The following is a 15033-nucleotide window of genomic DNA, read 5'->3' as shown; positions in this document are numbered from 1 at the left end:
CAATTAGCATCTTTAAACTTGGTCTGTTAAAGCAAGTTAACCTATTTCTCTGCCCCATCTATGATCTCTTCTGTCCTACTCATTTTCTGTACTGTTTTTTCCTCCCTGGTTACCATGCTCGAAAACCTTTGGCTCTTTAAGGCCAAGTTCAAATGCCTGAACACTGTCCAGCGTTCTCAACACTGGGCCCCAGTTTAAACTTCTGAACGACCTTCCTGTCCCTCGCCCTGTTGTCCCCTGTGTGTTTCAGCTGCATCACTCCCTGAACTTCCCAACATGCTTTGCACAGCCCCACATCTTTGCTCATGCTGTGCCCTTACCTGGAATGCCTTCTTCCCATTCCTTGTTATTAATAACATCTTCCAAGGCCCTCCTTAAATGTCCTCTCCTAACGAAGCCTTCCGTGGTATCTCCCCTGCCCTCCAAGTGAATTGCTGCTGCTTCTGTTCATCGAGCCCTCCGTCTAGATCCCCAGAGCACTCATTACTCTCTGACTTGTCTGTCCCCCTGTTAGATTCCCGGAGGGAACCGAACATGCCTAATTCACCTGTTTCTGGCCAGCACTGTAGGTATTCAGTGTTTGAGGTAAATGCTAAAGAGAAGTATAGGGGTCCCATCATCTGAGGTTAATTGGTTTCAGGGATAGGCCATTTAGTATGACTCAATTTAAAATGGGAGCAGAGTTTTATGGAAAATAATTGGGCCAGGGGTAATGGGGGTGAGATTTTTGTCATCTAAACTATGAAAATAAGTTTCTTATTTTCAACCCTTTCTTGGTTCTGAAAATGAACAAAGACTGAAATGCCAGTAATGCTTGAGTTTTCTAATACTTTTATGATAACTTGCTGTTTTTCATTTCACATTCCATTCTAACTGCATGGTCAAAGCAAGTTTTGCAAAATATTTAAGGGCTTCCCCAGTTTTTCCAAGAGCCTTTGAACCCGTGAATAGGTCATTCTCTTCTGCAGAGCCTGTCACGTCATCAGTTTTCTTTTAATTGTGAGCTGCCCTGCCTCTGTCAGATCCTCACTTACTCATGACTTTGGAGGTGATCTTGCTTAGTTCTCCATCATTGCATTAACTTGCCGAAACCCTGCCTCTTCCTAGGCTTCTCCGTTCACTTAGGCGGCCTAATTGAAGGCAGTGGTTAGGACTGCTCCAGGAGAACACTGAAGGCCGGGAGGATAGGTACAGGCAGTGGAGTCTGGATGAGGACTAAGTCTGTAAGTGCTCGTTGGTTCTCGGGGAATATTTTTGTGTTATGAAGTTGTGTAGGAAACATGTCATGACTGCAGGGACTAATGAGAACCTCCTGTCCCTGTGTTTTGAGGTTTTATTTCAGCTTGTAGGAGCAACTGCCTTCCTGCTTTGGCGTGAAGCTTGAGAAGAATCTTGACATGCTGGGGCTTCAGAGCTGTTGAAAGCCTCCTTATTCATCAGCCTTATTAAAGAGTGTGGCTGTGAACTACTCATGTCTTAAAGGGTTGCCCAAGGCTGAGGCTTTCATTCCCACCCAAACCACTGTACCAGTGTGCCTCAGGCACTCTTTTCCCTGACCCAGGAGTCCTGTCACCCAAGTGTCATAAGCATTTCCTAGGAGGACAGCTTGTTCTGCGAGTTGCCTGCTAGCCGCTGGCTTCATCTTTCTGCTGGCAGGAAGCTGCTGTGGAGTGACCATCCCAGCAGCCAGTTGGCCTCCTGCTCGATGGGGTGCTTTACCCGGTGACACTCAGGGCTCCTTTTTGCGGCTTAAACTCTCCCTGTGATAGCTTGTGTAGGAGGCAGTACTGACAGCCTCAGGCCCAACAGAGTGAGAAGAACAGGTTCCAGGCAGGAAGCGTGAACAGGTGACATGTGAAGCTGCCACGGGGCGTGGGTGCCGTGTTTGTAGGGGAGTCGGCGCTTGAATCTAGCTTGTTGCTGCCACTCAGGAATGTGGGCCCAGGATTGTTACATCTTCTGCATCTTCAAGAGAAGCCAGAAATCTATATTTTTGTGTGAAGTCTCTGGACATTTCAATTTCAAGATGGCTGGTGTTTTAAAAAGTTTCCATCTTAAAAACAGCTGCCGGTCAGGTCCTGCCTGTGGGTCACTGTGTTAGAGCCACTGAAAGTCAAAACCTGAATGAACGTCTTCAGGTCCATTCTCTCCACCCACAGTCTTCAGAGACTGAGCCCCACAGGACGGAAATAAAATGTCTCAAATCATCAGCCAGACCAGAACCCAGGTCTCTGAATTCTTGGTCTATTTTGTTAACATCTGTTTTCAGATTCTGCCTTTTCCAGATTTCTCTTTCTGCAAAGACTGTAATGAGTTTTTTTTCCAACTTGGTTTAACTTTGCTGAGAGCTGCTCCCCATCCCTGAGGTGTCTGCTACTTCTGGGTGGTGGCTTCCTGTTGCGCAGGCGCTCCCCGCCTCCTGCCGTCATCCCCGATCCCACTGTACTTGGCTCACTTCCAGCATTCTCATCTCCCTCCAGGCATTCCTCGCTGCTGCCTCTTTCTTACCTGCCATCCTTAAACTTCCTGCAAAGTGTCTTCTGACCCCCTGTGATAGTGGTATCTCCAGCATTAATCATAAGAGGTTATCCGTGTTTTAGGAGAAATCCTTTGTGTGTGTATTTGGAGGGGTGGGGGACCAGGGGAGGGACTGAGGGTGGGAGGGCACGTGAGCAAGATCCTGGGATAGAAACTGCTCATAAAGCCCTGGCGTTCCCCCTTCTTGTGAGAGCCCCAGGGGTGTGCTCTTGCCTCTGTGTCCTTGTCCTCTTGCCTCCTATGTACCAAAGGCCTTAGCCAGTCCTGGGCTTGGGCAGTAAAGGTGCAGTGGAATTGTTTGGGTATTTATTAATCATCAGACTTTAAAAAATAACGCCGGGAAAGATACATCTCTCCTCTCAGAGGCCTTTAAGATCCCATTGCCAAGTCCTGTTCCCCGTTTGCTCCTGAGAAGTCCAGCTCCCAGGCAGGGCTCTGGGGGAACTGATCAGAAAATCCTACCCCATCGTCCCCAGAGGGCATAGGTGACTTGTGTTTACAGTTGATCCCCAAAGCCACCAACCCTGACGAGAGACTACTTAGTCACAGGAGGAGAACAGGAGGGCCTTTGAATAATCATTGTAATCCCTTTCAACTTAGAGCGGACTGAGAAATTGCCCATGGGCTCCATTAAAAATGTGGTCAGTGAACCTATCGAAGGACACGAGGACTACCACATGATGGTAAGTAGGCGTGTGGTGCAGCCTCTCACTAGACTCCTGCTTCTGCTCCTCGGGCAGGGAATGGATTTTTAACTGAGGAGAAAACTCAGTATATGGAAGACGCACGGTTTTAAAACCCTCATGTTTTCTTCATCTACTTAGAACTTAGTTCATGACCTATTTATTCCTCGTTCTGTTTATTTTGCACCCCCCCGCCTTGCAGTTTAAAGGGGATGTGTTTTATCCCTTTGCCTCCCTCTTATTTGTAATATTTTGTTTTTAGACCAGGAAAATAAATATAAAGAGGAGGAATGGCTTGTGGGTTTTCATTTTAACTTTTGTCTTGCTTTGTATAAAACAAAACCTCCCACTGGCCTTGGCATTTGTCTGGACACCAGCAGTCCCCTTCTGTGATGGGCAGCCGTCGAGTAGCCAAGGACCCTGTGGGAAGGACAGAGCCTGCTCTAATGAGGGTGGGCTGCCGTCTCCTGAGACGGACTGTTTGGGGGCATTCCCTGCAGCTGTGTAGAACAAGGCCAAGGATCCAGTGATCTGACGAGCTGAGCAGCTTAGGCAAACCCCTTCAATTTTCCCAGCACTATTTGGAGGGAGCATTTTAAGAATGAAGTTTAGCTACGTAAACTCCCAGGTTGCTATGACAGGGACCTGACCTGAGCAGTAATAGGGTGAGGGCAGGGCTGCCTGCCATTCTTCATCGGAGGAGGCAGATTTTTCAGTGTCCAGCTGATGGTGATGCAGCCATGTCGGCCCCATCCCAGGGAGAAGGAACAGCTAGTGGTTTGACCTGGGGGTCACTGTTACAGAGTCCACGGCAGAGGGAGGTATTGGAAGATTCCAGGAAAAGGAGATCTAGCATCATGGCCGTTCTCTCTGGACAGATAGCAGATCCCCTGGCTCTAGGAAAAGTCACTCAGTCAGTCCTGTCCCCTCTCCTGCCTCGTTGGTGTCTTTCAGCTCAGAGGTGCTGCAGCAAGGCATGGGTGGGATTGTAGTCCTTGGGCCGCGAGCTCCTGGGGTGTCGTCCTGGGAGCGGTGACATTGCCACAGGGGCGGCTTTCAGGCCTCTGGCAGCCCAGCCGCCCCTGGTCTCTGTAGTCTTTAAAGGATTGCACATGGATTTGTTTTGCCTACTCAAGTATTTTTTCCGTTTTAAAAGTTGGATTTTAATATTTTCAAGCTGGGCCCTTTCACTTCCTTTCGAAACATTCGTTTTTCCAGTTTGGCCGTGTAGGGTTTGCAAACCCCAGTTCTCAAAGCATGCTGGTGAGAGGAATTTCAGACAAGTCGAGTGGACATCTTTTAAGGAATTGGTGTGGCTGGGTAATGCCTTAGTGTTTAGTTTAGATCCTCGTTTCTCTCTCGAGTCGTTGCTGGCAGAGGGTGGTTCTCAGAGCCCCTTCTCTTTTCTAAACACCATGAAGCAGCACCTCTACCTGTCTCCTAATGAAAGTGTTTATTTCCCTCTTTCTGCAGATGCCATTTCACTAGCTAGATTCATGTATCACGGTTCACATTAGAAAGCGGTGGCTGTGCTTTTTCCTTTTTAGAGAAACTTTTAAAAATAGAGGAAAGAACAGAGAATACTCTAACAAACCCATATATCCATCACCAAGAAATGACAATTGTAAAAATCTTGTAACTTGCTTTAAATCTTTCTTTAAATAAAAGCAATCAAATTTACCAGCAGTGAATACCTCCCCCTTGTCTTCCCCTCCCCCAGTACCATTATCAGTATTTGTCATGTGGATCCTTCCCATCTCTATGCTTTATTTCCATATATATCCATGAACAAGATACAGTATTGTTTTGTGTTTTTTCAGTTTTCATAAATGGTCTCCTGGTATGTATCGTTCTGTAGCTTGCCTTTTTTGGTTCAACATTATGATCTGTTTATATTCACTATAGATCCACTTCATACCTGTTGAAAGTGATCCAGTGTTCGTATGAATGGGCCATGTCACCTTTCATTTTGTGTTCCCTTACTGATGGATATGTAGGTTGTTTCCAGGGTTTTATCGTTTCTGACCGTACTGCTTTGAACATTCGTATCTGTTTCCTTGTGCATGTGTGACAGTTTTTCTAGGGCAGTGGTTCTCAAACTGGTCTCTGGATCAGCAGTAGTCTATCACCTGGGAACTTGTTAGAAATGCAGATTCTCAGGCCCCACCCCAGACCTCAAATCAGAAAGTCTGAGGGGTGGAGCCCATCTGTCTGTTCTAACAAGCCCTCCAGATGGTTCCACTGTGCTCTTGAGTTTGGGAACCGCTGCTTTAGGGTCGGCTATGCTTCTCTCTCCCACCTGCTTTTTTTTTGGCAGGAGAATGCTCCCCGTGTGCACAGTTTTGTTCCCTTTCCTTTTAAATTACTTCACCTGTCTGCCCTCCCCCGTGTTTGTTGTGCTGCCTGCATAGTCTCCCGACCTCTGAAGTACCGCTTGGTTTTCCTTTTTCCCTTCCAGGCGTTTCAGTTGGGCCCCACGGAAGCCTCTTACTACTGGGTGTACTGGGTTCCAACTCAATATGTGGATGCAATCAAAGACACTGTGCTGGGGAAATGGCAGTATTTTTGAAAGCACTTTCACCTCTGGCCCAGGAGACTGACCCAAAGTGAAGGACATTGCTGGGAGAGGCCTGCAGCATCCCTGGATTTCAGAGTTCTGGAACTTTGTTCAAAAAAAACCTATTTCCAATCTAAGGCGATGTGGTGACTGAAGCCAGAGGTGATGTACTTTCACCATTAGCTTAATTTTAACTTAAAATCACCGGTTCCCTTTCTTGCAGTCAGCTTCATACCATTTTTAAAGTCAATACAGTGGAAATCAATAAATCTGAATTCCGAACATGTTGTGTGGAATACTCAAGTGTGTTTGAGAGTAGATCTGCCAATTTTGTTTAGAAAGGATTGATCAAAAGCTTTCTGATTTCTTTTTTTTTTTTTAAGTGATTTCACCTGAAATATTTTCACAACTCTGGTTGCAAACGTTTGGACTGCTTTGTGATGAGTTGGGGTGTTTTTCTTTTTCATATAAAATTGTATGCAAAATGGGGGGGTTAGTAAGCCATATTTTTCTGTCTATTGATTCAGATGGAATTCTTTCCCTTTTTTATTTTCTCACTTCCTAGATTTGAGTTTGTGTTTTAAAAACCCAAAGATGGCAGTTCCTCTTTTTGTACCTCATCGATGCTTCCTTTCCTGGCTCTCTCCCACCGTGCTGCTGCTCGTGAACGCATGGTGGGAGAGGAAGAGCTGTTTGGTGTAGGTCAGGGAGCGCTCACACTTGCTGTGGTGTTTGTTGAGCAGCAGAGTCTCTCACAGTGACTCCCCTCTAAACGTCTTGCCCTTTCTTTGGGCCTTGATCTCTGGGGAGTTCCACTGCTGGCTTGATGGTACCTGCAGCCCTCACTGATTTGGCTTTGAGGCCCAGCCTGGCATGGGTGTGCCTGGGCTGTGCTGCTCAAAAGCCACAGCTCCCAGGCCGACAAAGCCCTCTTTGAGAAGGAGCCAGGTGGAAGACAGTTTATACAGCCATATAGCCACAGACCCAAATCCTTTTTCTTTCGAAGTTTCAAGAAATTCTTAAGCAGTCCACTGATGAATTCAATTATGCTTCTCCATGTGGTCCTTCTGCTCATGCATTATGTTCAAGTGTCCTTCATCCCAGGTTCAGAGATGCTGCCTTTCTCGATAAGAAGACATCTGACCTAGTGGGTTGGCCGATGTATTTAAACATCGAAAATGGGTAAATTGCTCTCGTGATTAGCTCACCCTCTTCTGGTTTTAGCCCTTTCGTATTTGTACACGTGAACTTCTCTTGTCTCCTCATGACTTGATTGACTCTGAAATGGGGGAAAGTCTCTTGGTGAATGGTATCCTTTGTGCTCTTTGCTGTTTCTCTGCTGCTGTCTTTGCAATTCTCCTCTCACTGGTTGCAGGCTCTCATAGTAAGGTTTGGCGAGAGATTTTCCAAACTTCACATTTTGGATTCTTGGCTGTTTACCCTTCATTCTGTGAAATGTATTAGCATGTGTTCACCTAAGATGACTACTCCTTGTGAGCCAGTGAATGATGATATTCTATACCCTTCCCTTGTAAGCTGTAGTTCAGGAATCCAGCCCATATAGACAGACTCATGCTTTTTATGATGTAGTCAATGCCAAGTTATGCATCTGGGCAGGAAAATCTACTCTTTGCTCTCTTTGGGGGTGTAAGTACATATGTGAAGTGTAGCACTCCAGCTGTTTTCACCCCTTGAAGAAGGAGCGGTAACTGGCGTCTCTGTCCTTGTTGGCCTGCAGTTGTTTCTTTGCTCCTTGTCAGAGCCTCCCTCTGCAGCTGACGAGTCTACAGAGGAAACTGTCACGTAGCAAGCAGAGCATCGTCTCCATTGGAATACTGCCCTTTTTGTTGGCCAGCATCCCTGTCCTGGAGACTTGTCCTGACAGTGCCACACACCCACTTTTGTTCTCGAAGCAGGCGTCTCTGTCCCCAGACTGGCCTCGCAGTGCTGCTCTCTGAGGTCCCTCCCGCCAGGTCTCCTCATCTGCCCCGTCCCTGTGGCTACTGGCGCTAGTGACACCCTGCCCTCCCCGTGAGGACACGTGTTCTGTAGTCTCCCCGCTCCCCAGGGGCCAAGCCGCTTCTCGCTCAGGCTGGCGTCATTTCAGGATAGGACCAAAGCCTGTGTGAGCCTTGTTAATTTTAAGTAAAATGGTGCTTTTTTCCTTACTTGGAGATATTATATATAAATAATAATGTAAATGACATCTTTTCGTACAGAGCTGTTTGAGTATTGCTTTACAGAGCTCACTAAATCTACCACAACAATCTCGAGCTCTGGCTCCTGACCCTGTCTGCATGGAGACCTTGCTGGAAGCCCTCAGGAGAGCAGAGGTGGACAGCACTGGGAGAAGTATTTGAGTTGGATCTGTGTCTGGGTCACAGCGGTATTCACTCTTTCGTCCCTAGGTCCCGTGAACGGTCTCTTCTATTTTTCTTACGGTCCAGAATGTACTGACTCAATCTCTGTTAGCAAATTGAAGTACTCTTCCCCTTAGGTAGCTTCACAGTGTTAAGTTTTCATCGGGATCCTTTCTGTACAGTCTCGTCACTGTCCGAGGGGACTGGTTCTTTCCCTGGGGTGGGGACCCTAAAGGGAAAGCTGGTTGCGAGAGGGGCTCCAGCGCGCAGGAAGTAGGCTAGGGGCTTGCCATCTCTTCCAGGTGGAATGCCTCTCTGAGCCTCCTGATGGGCTGCTTTCTCTCCTAGAATTTGTGCTGGTGGTCCTCCTGCAGGTCTTTGCGCACAGACATCATGCCTTCCTTTCCCTCCCTGAGGCGACTTGGCAGAATAGTGACAGGAGAATCCCTGCTGAGGCCCGGTCCCTCTCAGCTCTGTTTCGGTCAGCCTAGTCAGAGAACTCAGACTCCTGAGTTGCTGGAACTCTCTAGTATGAAGTATTTTAATTGATGATGGGCCTTTTGCAGGTAGCATTAGCTCTTTTTCAATGAAGTCAGACTGAGCTAAGGACGCACTTTGCTGTCATCTCGTGGATGCAGTAGGGCCATGAGGCCTCAGGAGGCTCCTTAGTTGCTGCTTTAACCCTATGAGGGCCAAAGAGAGTAACTTTGCCACATTGCCACGTCTCTGAAAAGTTGCCATATTTCAGCCAGAGGGGCTTGCTTTCCCCTTCCTCTCACTTCAACCATGTGCCTGGAGGAGCCTTCCTGGGCTCTCGCACTTGGCCTACCCTTTCTGTCGGGGCAGAGAAGGGAAAGAGATAGACTCTGTGTGCCAAGGGCTGTGCAAGGGCAGGCTTGCTTTCCACCCCTTCTTCGGAGGGAGACCTCTTTTTCTCGCTTCATGCCTCATGCCTGTTGTCTTGGAAAAGAGCTTTGAGATTGTCATCTCCAGTTAAGATTGGCACCTGTTTCCTTCTTAATGGGGCCTGGTGGCCTTTCTGAAGTCAGGGTGGTCAGGAGCCCTCTGATGTGCAGAACATCTGGTACATCAACCTGCCAGGCTGGGTGGTTCTACTGCTTTCTCAATTTCTAAGAACCTCTCTCTTTTTCTTAAAGAGTTCTGCAGAATTATTTGACAATGTATGTAAGTACCATGTTTCCTTGTGGTGTACGCTCTGTTCTGGTTTTTGTTTTTAAATCAAATGCCTGTTTGGGAGGAGATGAACGTACTTAGTCTATTAGATTTGCGCTGCTGGATTTTTTTTAAAGTGTAACCTTGACTAGCTGTCTTATTGTTTATCCTGTAAGATTAGTCTGTCAATTAAAATTTGATAATTAATTGCGTCTCTTTTTCCTTCCAATTCTTCATGCGCCTGATCTGTCCTGGGGAATTGACCAATAATTGGAACTGCGCCAAGACATTTTTTTTTTTTTTTGCTGGCCATGGTCTACCCTGTTACTGTCTTATTTATTTGGTTTTAAGTACATCCAGATTTGTTCCTGCTGAACACAGTTGATAAAGGGAGTTGATTTTCTTTACTCTGTATTAGTCAAAGTGGCCAGCTTGGCAGTCAGCCACACTCCTGCTGGGGCAGCCCTCCCTCGCCTGCCTGGCCTTCCGCCTCCCAACTAGTGCCTCATGTGCCCTCACCTGACCATTTGGCCTTTGAGGACAAGTTTGATAGAACATTGGGTTGGGGCTGCAGCTCTAGCTTTGAGCTACAAAGACCCAGGAGGATCAAGGGAGAAGATCTGTTACCAACAATGAGACAGAAACAGAATCCTTGGCACAGGGAGTAATTTGTCAGAACTGGTTTTGACCCAGCACCACTCCCTTTGGACCCTCTCTCCTCCCCCTGCTTTGTAAATGTTCTGAAGGTCTGGTCTCACTGCCCGTTCCTGGCTCCTTTCTGTTTTTCCAATACCTCATAGGCCTGGAGCAGCTTCCTAGGGGTCTGACTGTTTGTGGGGGAGAGGGATGGGTGGGACTGTGCCACATGCTGTACCGTAGCTGAGAGCCACCTAGGGAATCTTCCTTCTGCACAGAGGATACTTCTGGATTTTATCCCAAGTCTGAACTGTTATTTCAGTCACCTTAAAATGAATAGGGTGCTTGACTCTCCTCAGATGGAGAATGAGATAACTCCAATCTTACCCTACCTTTGGGGGAGATATGGCATTTTCTCGATTACAGGTAACAGAACCCTTCTACAACAGGGACCCCACAAACAGCACAGTCATTAGGGCAACAGGCAACAGCTTCTCCTCCTCCTTTCCCCGGAGGCTGCTGTTGAGCCCCTCCATGCTGTGGGGAGTGGCACGCTTCCTTAGCGGCTGTCAGCCGGGATTAACCTCTGGCCTTTCCTAGTTGATTAAGGCTATTTTTGTTCTGAAGCCTTGTTAGCCTATCTTACTCTCCTCACAGAACTTTTCCTTACTATTCACCCCATTTTTTAGCTCCTTATTTTCAAGTTTCTTGCTTCTGTTTTACTCCTTTCCCCTCGTCTGCTTTTAATCCCTTGCTGTTTTCCCTTTTTTTGTTTTGGAAATTTTCAAACCTACAGAAACCTGAAATATGCTATGGTGACCACCTTATACTTTTCACCTAGCTGCACAAGTCATGAAAATATCGACTCCGCTTGCTTTCTCTAGAGACACACTATTTTGCTGAAAATTTGACAGATGCAGACATCATGACACTTCACCTGTGAATATTGGAGAACACCTCTGCTAAGAATAAGGACATGGTTACACCTTTGCACAGCACCATTGTCTCACCTGAGGAAATTAATATCAATTCAGTAATATCTAATATACAGACCAAAATACCTTCTAGAGCTATTTTTTCCAATTAGTAATCCTTATGTTTCTAACTCTCTATTCTAGCCTTGTAATTTTTTTTCTTTTTTCTTTTTTCTTTCTGCTTTTTTCCCCCAAATCCCCCCAGTACATAGTTGTATATTTTAGTTGTGGGTCCTTCTAGTTGTGGCACGTGGGATGACACCTCAGCATGGCCTGATGAGTGGTGCCATGTCCGCACCAAGGATCCAAACCAGTGAAACCCTGGGCCGCCGCAATGGAGCGCGCGAACTTAACCACTCGGCCAGGGGGCCGGCCCCTAGCCTTGTAACTTTTTTATACCCTTTTAACTTCTCTGTTGTAACTAGTCTTGGCTTTTTTCTCTCTCCTTAAAGAAAACTCATTTCCCCCCATGTCTTTTTTATCTTAATATTCATTATGACCCCTACTCTCTTCTCCTTCCTTTCCCATCCTGAGTCTTGTTAGTTTGTGTTCTGGGTTTATCATGGCCGCTGGAGCTGTGGTTCGGGAGGAGCTGTCAGGGAACTCGCACCCCAGAGGGCACGGTCCTCTTGTCCACTGATCCCTCGGGCTCCGCTCCCATATCTAAGGCTAAGACTTATAGCTCCATGGGTCCACGACTCAGGCCTCTTGGCTCTTGGTGACAAATCCGATTCCCATGACTTCAGCAAGGGATTTGGCTCATGTAACTAGAAAATCCAGAGGGTCAGACCTAGGCTTGATACATGTGCTCAAGTTGGGTCGTCAGACACCTGACCCTCTAACTCTTGGCTCTGCTTTGTTCTCTGTTGACTTAGATTCTACCAGACTAGCAACCCCAAGGGAAAGAGAATTTCTTTCTTCCCCAAGAGTTCTAGTAAAAGTACCAGCTAGAGCTCGTATTGGCTTGTTACCCCTGCCCTCTGCAAACACACAAACATGATAACCACTAGCATCTAAGACGTGCACTAGCTGACTTCCATTCATTGTGAGTCTGGGGCTTTCAGGCCAACACTCCAGCCTATAGATAACAGCAGCTTTGGCAGACCACCTAGCAGTGTTTTGACCTCTTGCTATGTGCGAGGTACATGCTACTTGGAAAGGACCCACTCTAGAGCTCCAGCTTTTTGTGGAGAATGGTTACCTTCTCTGGATGTTCTTTCCATGAGGTACTTGCTCCACCACTGCCTTCAGGTCCTATAAGATTAGCTCCTTTTTTGTTTTTTAATTTTTTTTTTCTGAGGAAGATTAGCCCGGAGCTAATCTCTGCTGCCAATCCTCCTCTTTTTGCTTGGGAAGACTGGCCCTGAGCTAACATCCGTGCCCATCATCCTCTACTTTATATGTGGGACGCCTACCACAGCATGGCTTGCCACGCGGTGCCATGTCTGCACCTGGGATCTGAACCAGCTAACTCCGGGCCACGGAAGCAGAACCTGCGCACTTAATCACTATGCCACTGGGCCGGCCCAATATTAGCTCCTTCCCTGAGTCTTACCATGTGCCAGGCCCTGGGTCAGATATGTTATGTGCATTATATCGTCAGTACTCCACCACATCCCTCTTGTCACCCCCACTTTACCCATTAGATGGAATTTAGGCTTAGAGAAGTCAAGTGACTTAGTCAAGGTCATATGCCTAACAGTCACTGAGCCTCCACTTCAGAATTCAGATTTGCTTGATGTTAAAGTCTGTGCTCTTAGATACTCATCTTGTTGAGAACTTAGGAAAGAACTCAGCTACTTTTTTTTTTTTTTGCTTTCATATTTTTTCTTCTCTCTCTGGTTTAGCTATATGTCTTAGGGTCACTAGCTTGTGTTTGTGAGTTGTTTTCTTAAACGTTGAACCATGACATTTGCTTACTTGGCTACCATGTAAAAACTTAAGACAGTAATACATGCACTTGATAAAGAAATTTCAAGTGATAGGTAAGTTGCTCAGTTCTCCTAGCTTCTCAGCCCCAGCTCTGATCCACTCCTTAGGGAAGTAGAATTCACTTTAGGCTTAAGCACTAAGGGTCCATCCCAGGAGGAGCGGGTCAGTCATTCCCACATATCCCTTGTAGGGTGGGGATGGGGGGCGGGGCATGGGCAGTGGGATTCTTCAGTGGGAACTTGGCAGCGGGAGGGAGCCAGCACAGGTGAAGCACCTTGCATACTCAGACTCCAGCTTCATGGCTCCAGGTGGGCATTTTTCTTGAGTTCTTGCTCATATCTGTCATCTGCTTGGTATCCCAAAACAAATCCAACATACTCCAAACTGAAATTATATCCCCCTTCAGTCTGATCCTCCTCTCGCCCCTATTTCAGATGGCAACTCACCACACAGTAGCCCAAGTCATCAACTTGAGAGGGATCCTAGACTCATTTCCTTCATCTGACCAAGTACTGCCATTTTTCTTTCCAGAATATCTTTCCAATCCTTCTCTCTTTATTCCAACCTCCAATTCTACATGTTTCTCTTGGCCCTTCCAGTAACCACGAGGTTCATCGCCTCCAATCCACCCTTTGCTTAGTCACCAGCAACTGATCCTCAAGTACATCCGACCTGGCTGTCCCCTGCAGAAAGTCCTGCTGCCCCCACTGCCGGCAAGTTCCTTAACCAGATGTAAGGCCCTCCTTCGTGACCTGCTCCCAGCTGCTCTCTAACCACAGGCCACCCCTCCTCCTTTTGCATACGCTTATCTTCCTGGAATCCGTGTCTCCTGCCCTTTCCACGTAGCTGACCCCTGCAGAGCCTTAGAAACTGCGCAGGCTCCACTGCCCCTTCCCGCCTTCACAGGCAGCAGCTCCTCAGCTTCTGCTGGACTGTGCCCAGTTTTCACATACTTTTAATGTTACTTTTATTTTTCTATTATTACACAGTTCATGGTATTTATAATTTAGAAAATACTGATTAACAGAATAAGCTGATGTATTTCTACCATATCATGGTAATCATTAACTTTTCGGTATGTATTTTATAGAAATGGGATCATGCTGTTTATAATCTGTTTTCACTTAAAACACCACTCTTTCCGTGTCATTGTGTAAAACTCTCTAACCAATCTCAGATTGTTGAATATCCAGTTGTGTGCCATCAATATACTTTTGGTTACATGTATCATGTTGAATTTTCTCCCTTTCTGTTTTGACAAATTTCAAACAGAATATCTGGAAGAATAGTCCAATGAACACACATATACCTGTCACCTAGTCGCAAGTTGTTGACCTTTTGTTACTATTTTTTCCTGAACTTTCGATGGTCAACTGCAGACATCTCGATGCTTCACTCCTATGTATCTCCTTAGAACAAGGCTAGTCAAACCACTGCGTGATACTGTTATCGTACCTAAGAAGTTTGACATTGTGTTATCACCTGTATAAAGTCCAATTGTCCCCAAAATGTCTTTTATATTTTTTTCCCCAAAGCTTTCATGCTTCACGTCCCATGAAATTGACATGTCTCTGGTCTCCTTTAATTTATAAGTTATCCTGTCCTTTTTTCCCATGACATTGGTTTTTTAAAGTTCCACCTTCTTGATTTGTTTCCTCATGATCAGATTCAGGTTAAACGATTCCAGCAAGAATTACCTTAGTTAGAGGTGACATGTTCTCACTTCATCACATCAGGAGCAGCACGATGCTTGTGGCATTATTAGTGATGCTGAATGTGACACATCACTTGGCTTTTAACTGTCTTTCTAACTGGATGGTGAGCTCCTTCAGAGCTGTACACTCAGGCCCCCCCCAGGGGAGTGCGCTGCACACACGGTGGGCACTTTATAATTGTTTTGTTGAGTGAAGGAGTGTACTTGCTGTTTGGGGGACACAATGAGAAGAGTGTTGTGTCTCAACTGGAGATTGGGCTGAGGCTTCACAACCACCCTCCCACGGAGGGAACTGCCTAACAAACACATACAGATCCTCGAAGGCATTTGTGGAAGGCCATTAAAACTGCAGTAGTCCCCACTTAGCTGTGATTTCACTTTCTGCAGTTTCGGTTACCCATGGTCAACTATGGTCTGAAAATATTAAATGGAAAATTCCAGAAATAAACAATTCAGAAGTCTTAAA

At 46.4% G+C, this 15033-nt stretch overlaps 1 protein-coding gene across 6 annotated transcripts in view; it reads left to right on the top strand.

The window, feature by feature from the left end:
- UBFD1 (ubiquitin family domain containing 1) overlaps positions 1 to 15033 on the top strand; it is a 20843-nt gene extending 5810 nt beyond the window's left edge. The window contains exons 6-8 of one of the 6 annotated variants that reach the window (XR_011424723.1): positions 515 to 565; positions 3139 to 3221; positions 5680 to 9518. Coding sequence is in view for 5 of the 6 variants with exons in the window: in XM_014730052.3 (XP_014585538.2) it covers positions 3139 to 3221; positions 5680 to 5790 (194 nt within the window). In the remaining variant the exon portion in view is untranslated. Of the gene's footprint in view, positions 1 to 514; positions 586 to 3138; positions 3222 to 5679; positions 9519 to 13452 lie in introns of those variants that run through there. The other 5 variants (XM_070232109.1, XM_070232107.1, XM_070232110.1 and 2 more) reach the window with 5 other exon arrangements.

The sequence above is a fragment of the Equus caballus genome, chromosome 13 (assembly GCF_041296265.1).
Source record: "Equus caballus isolate H_3958 breed thoroughbred chromosome 13, TB-T2T, whole genome shotgun sequence".
NCBI classification, from domain to species: domain Eukaryota; kingdom Metazoa; phylum Chordata; class Mammalia; order Perissodactyla; family Equidae; genus Equus; species Equus caballus.
This window is presented reverse-complemented; position numbering and strand designations above follow the sequence as displayed.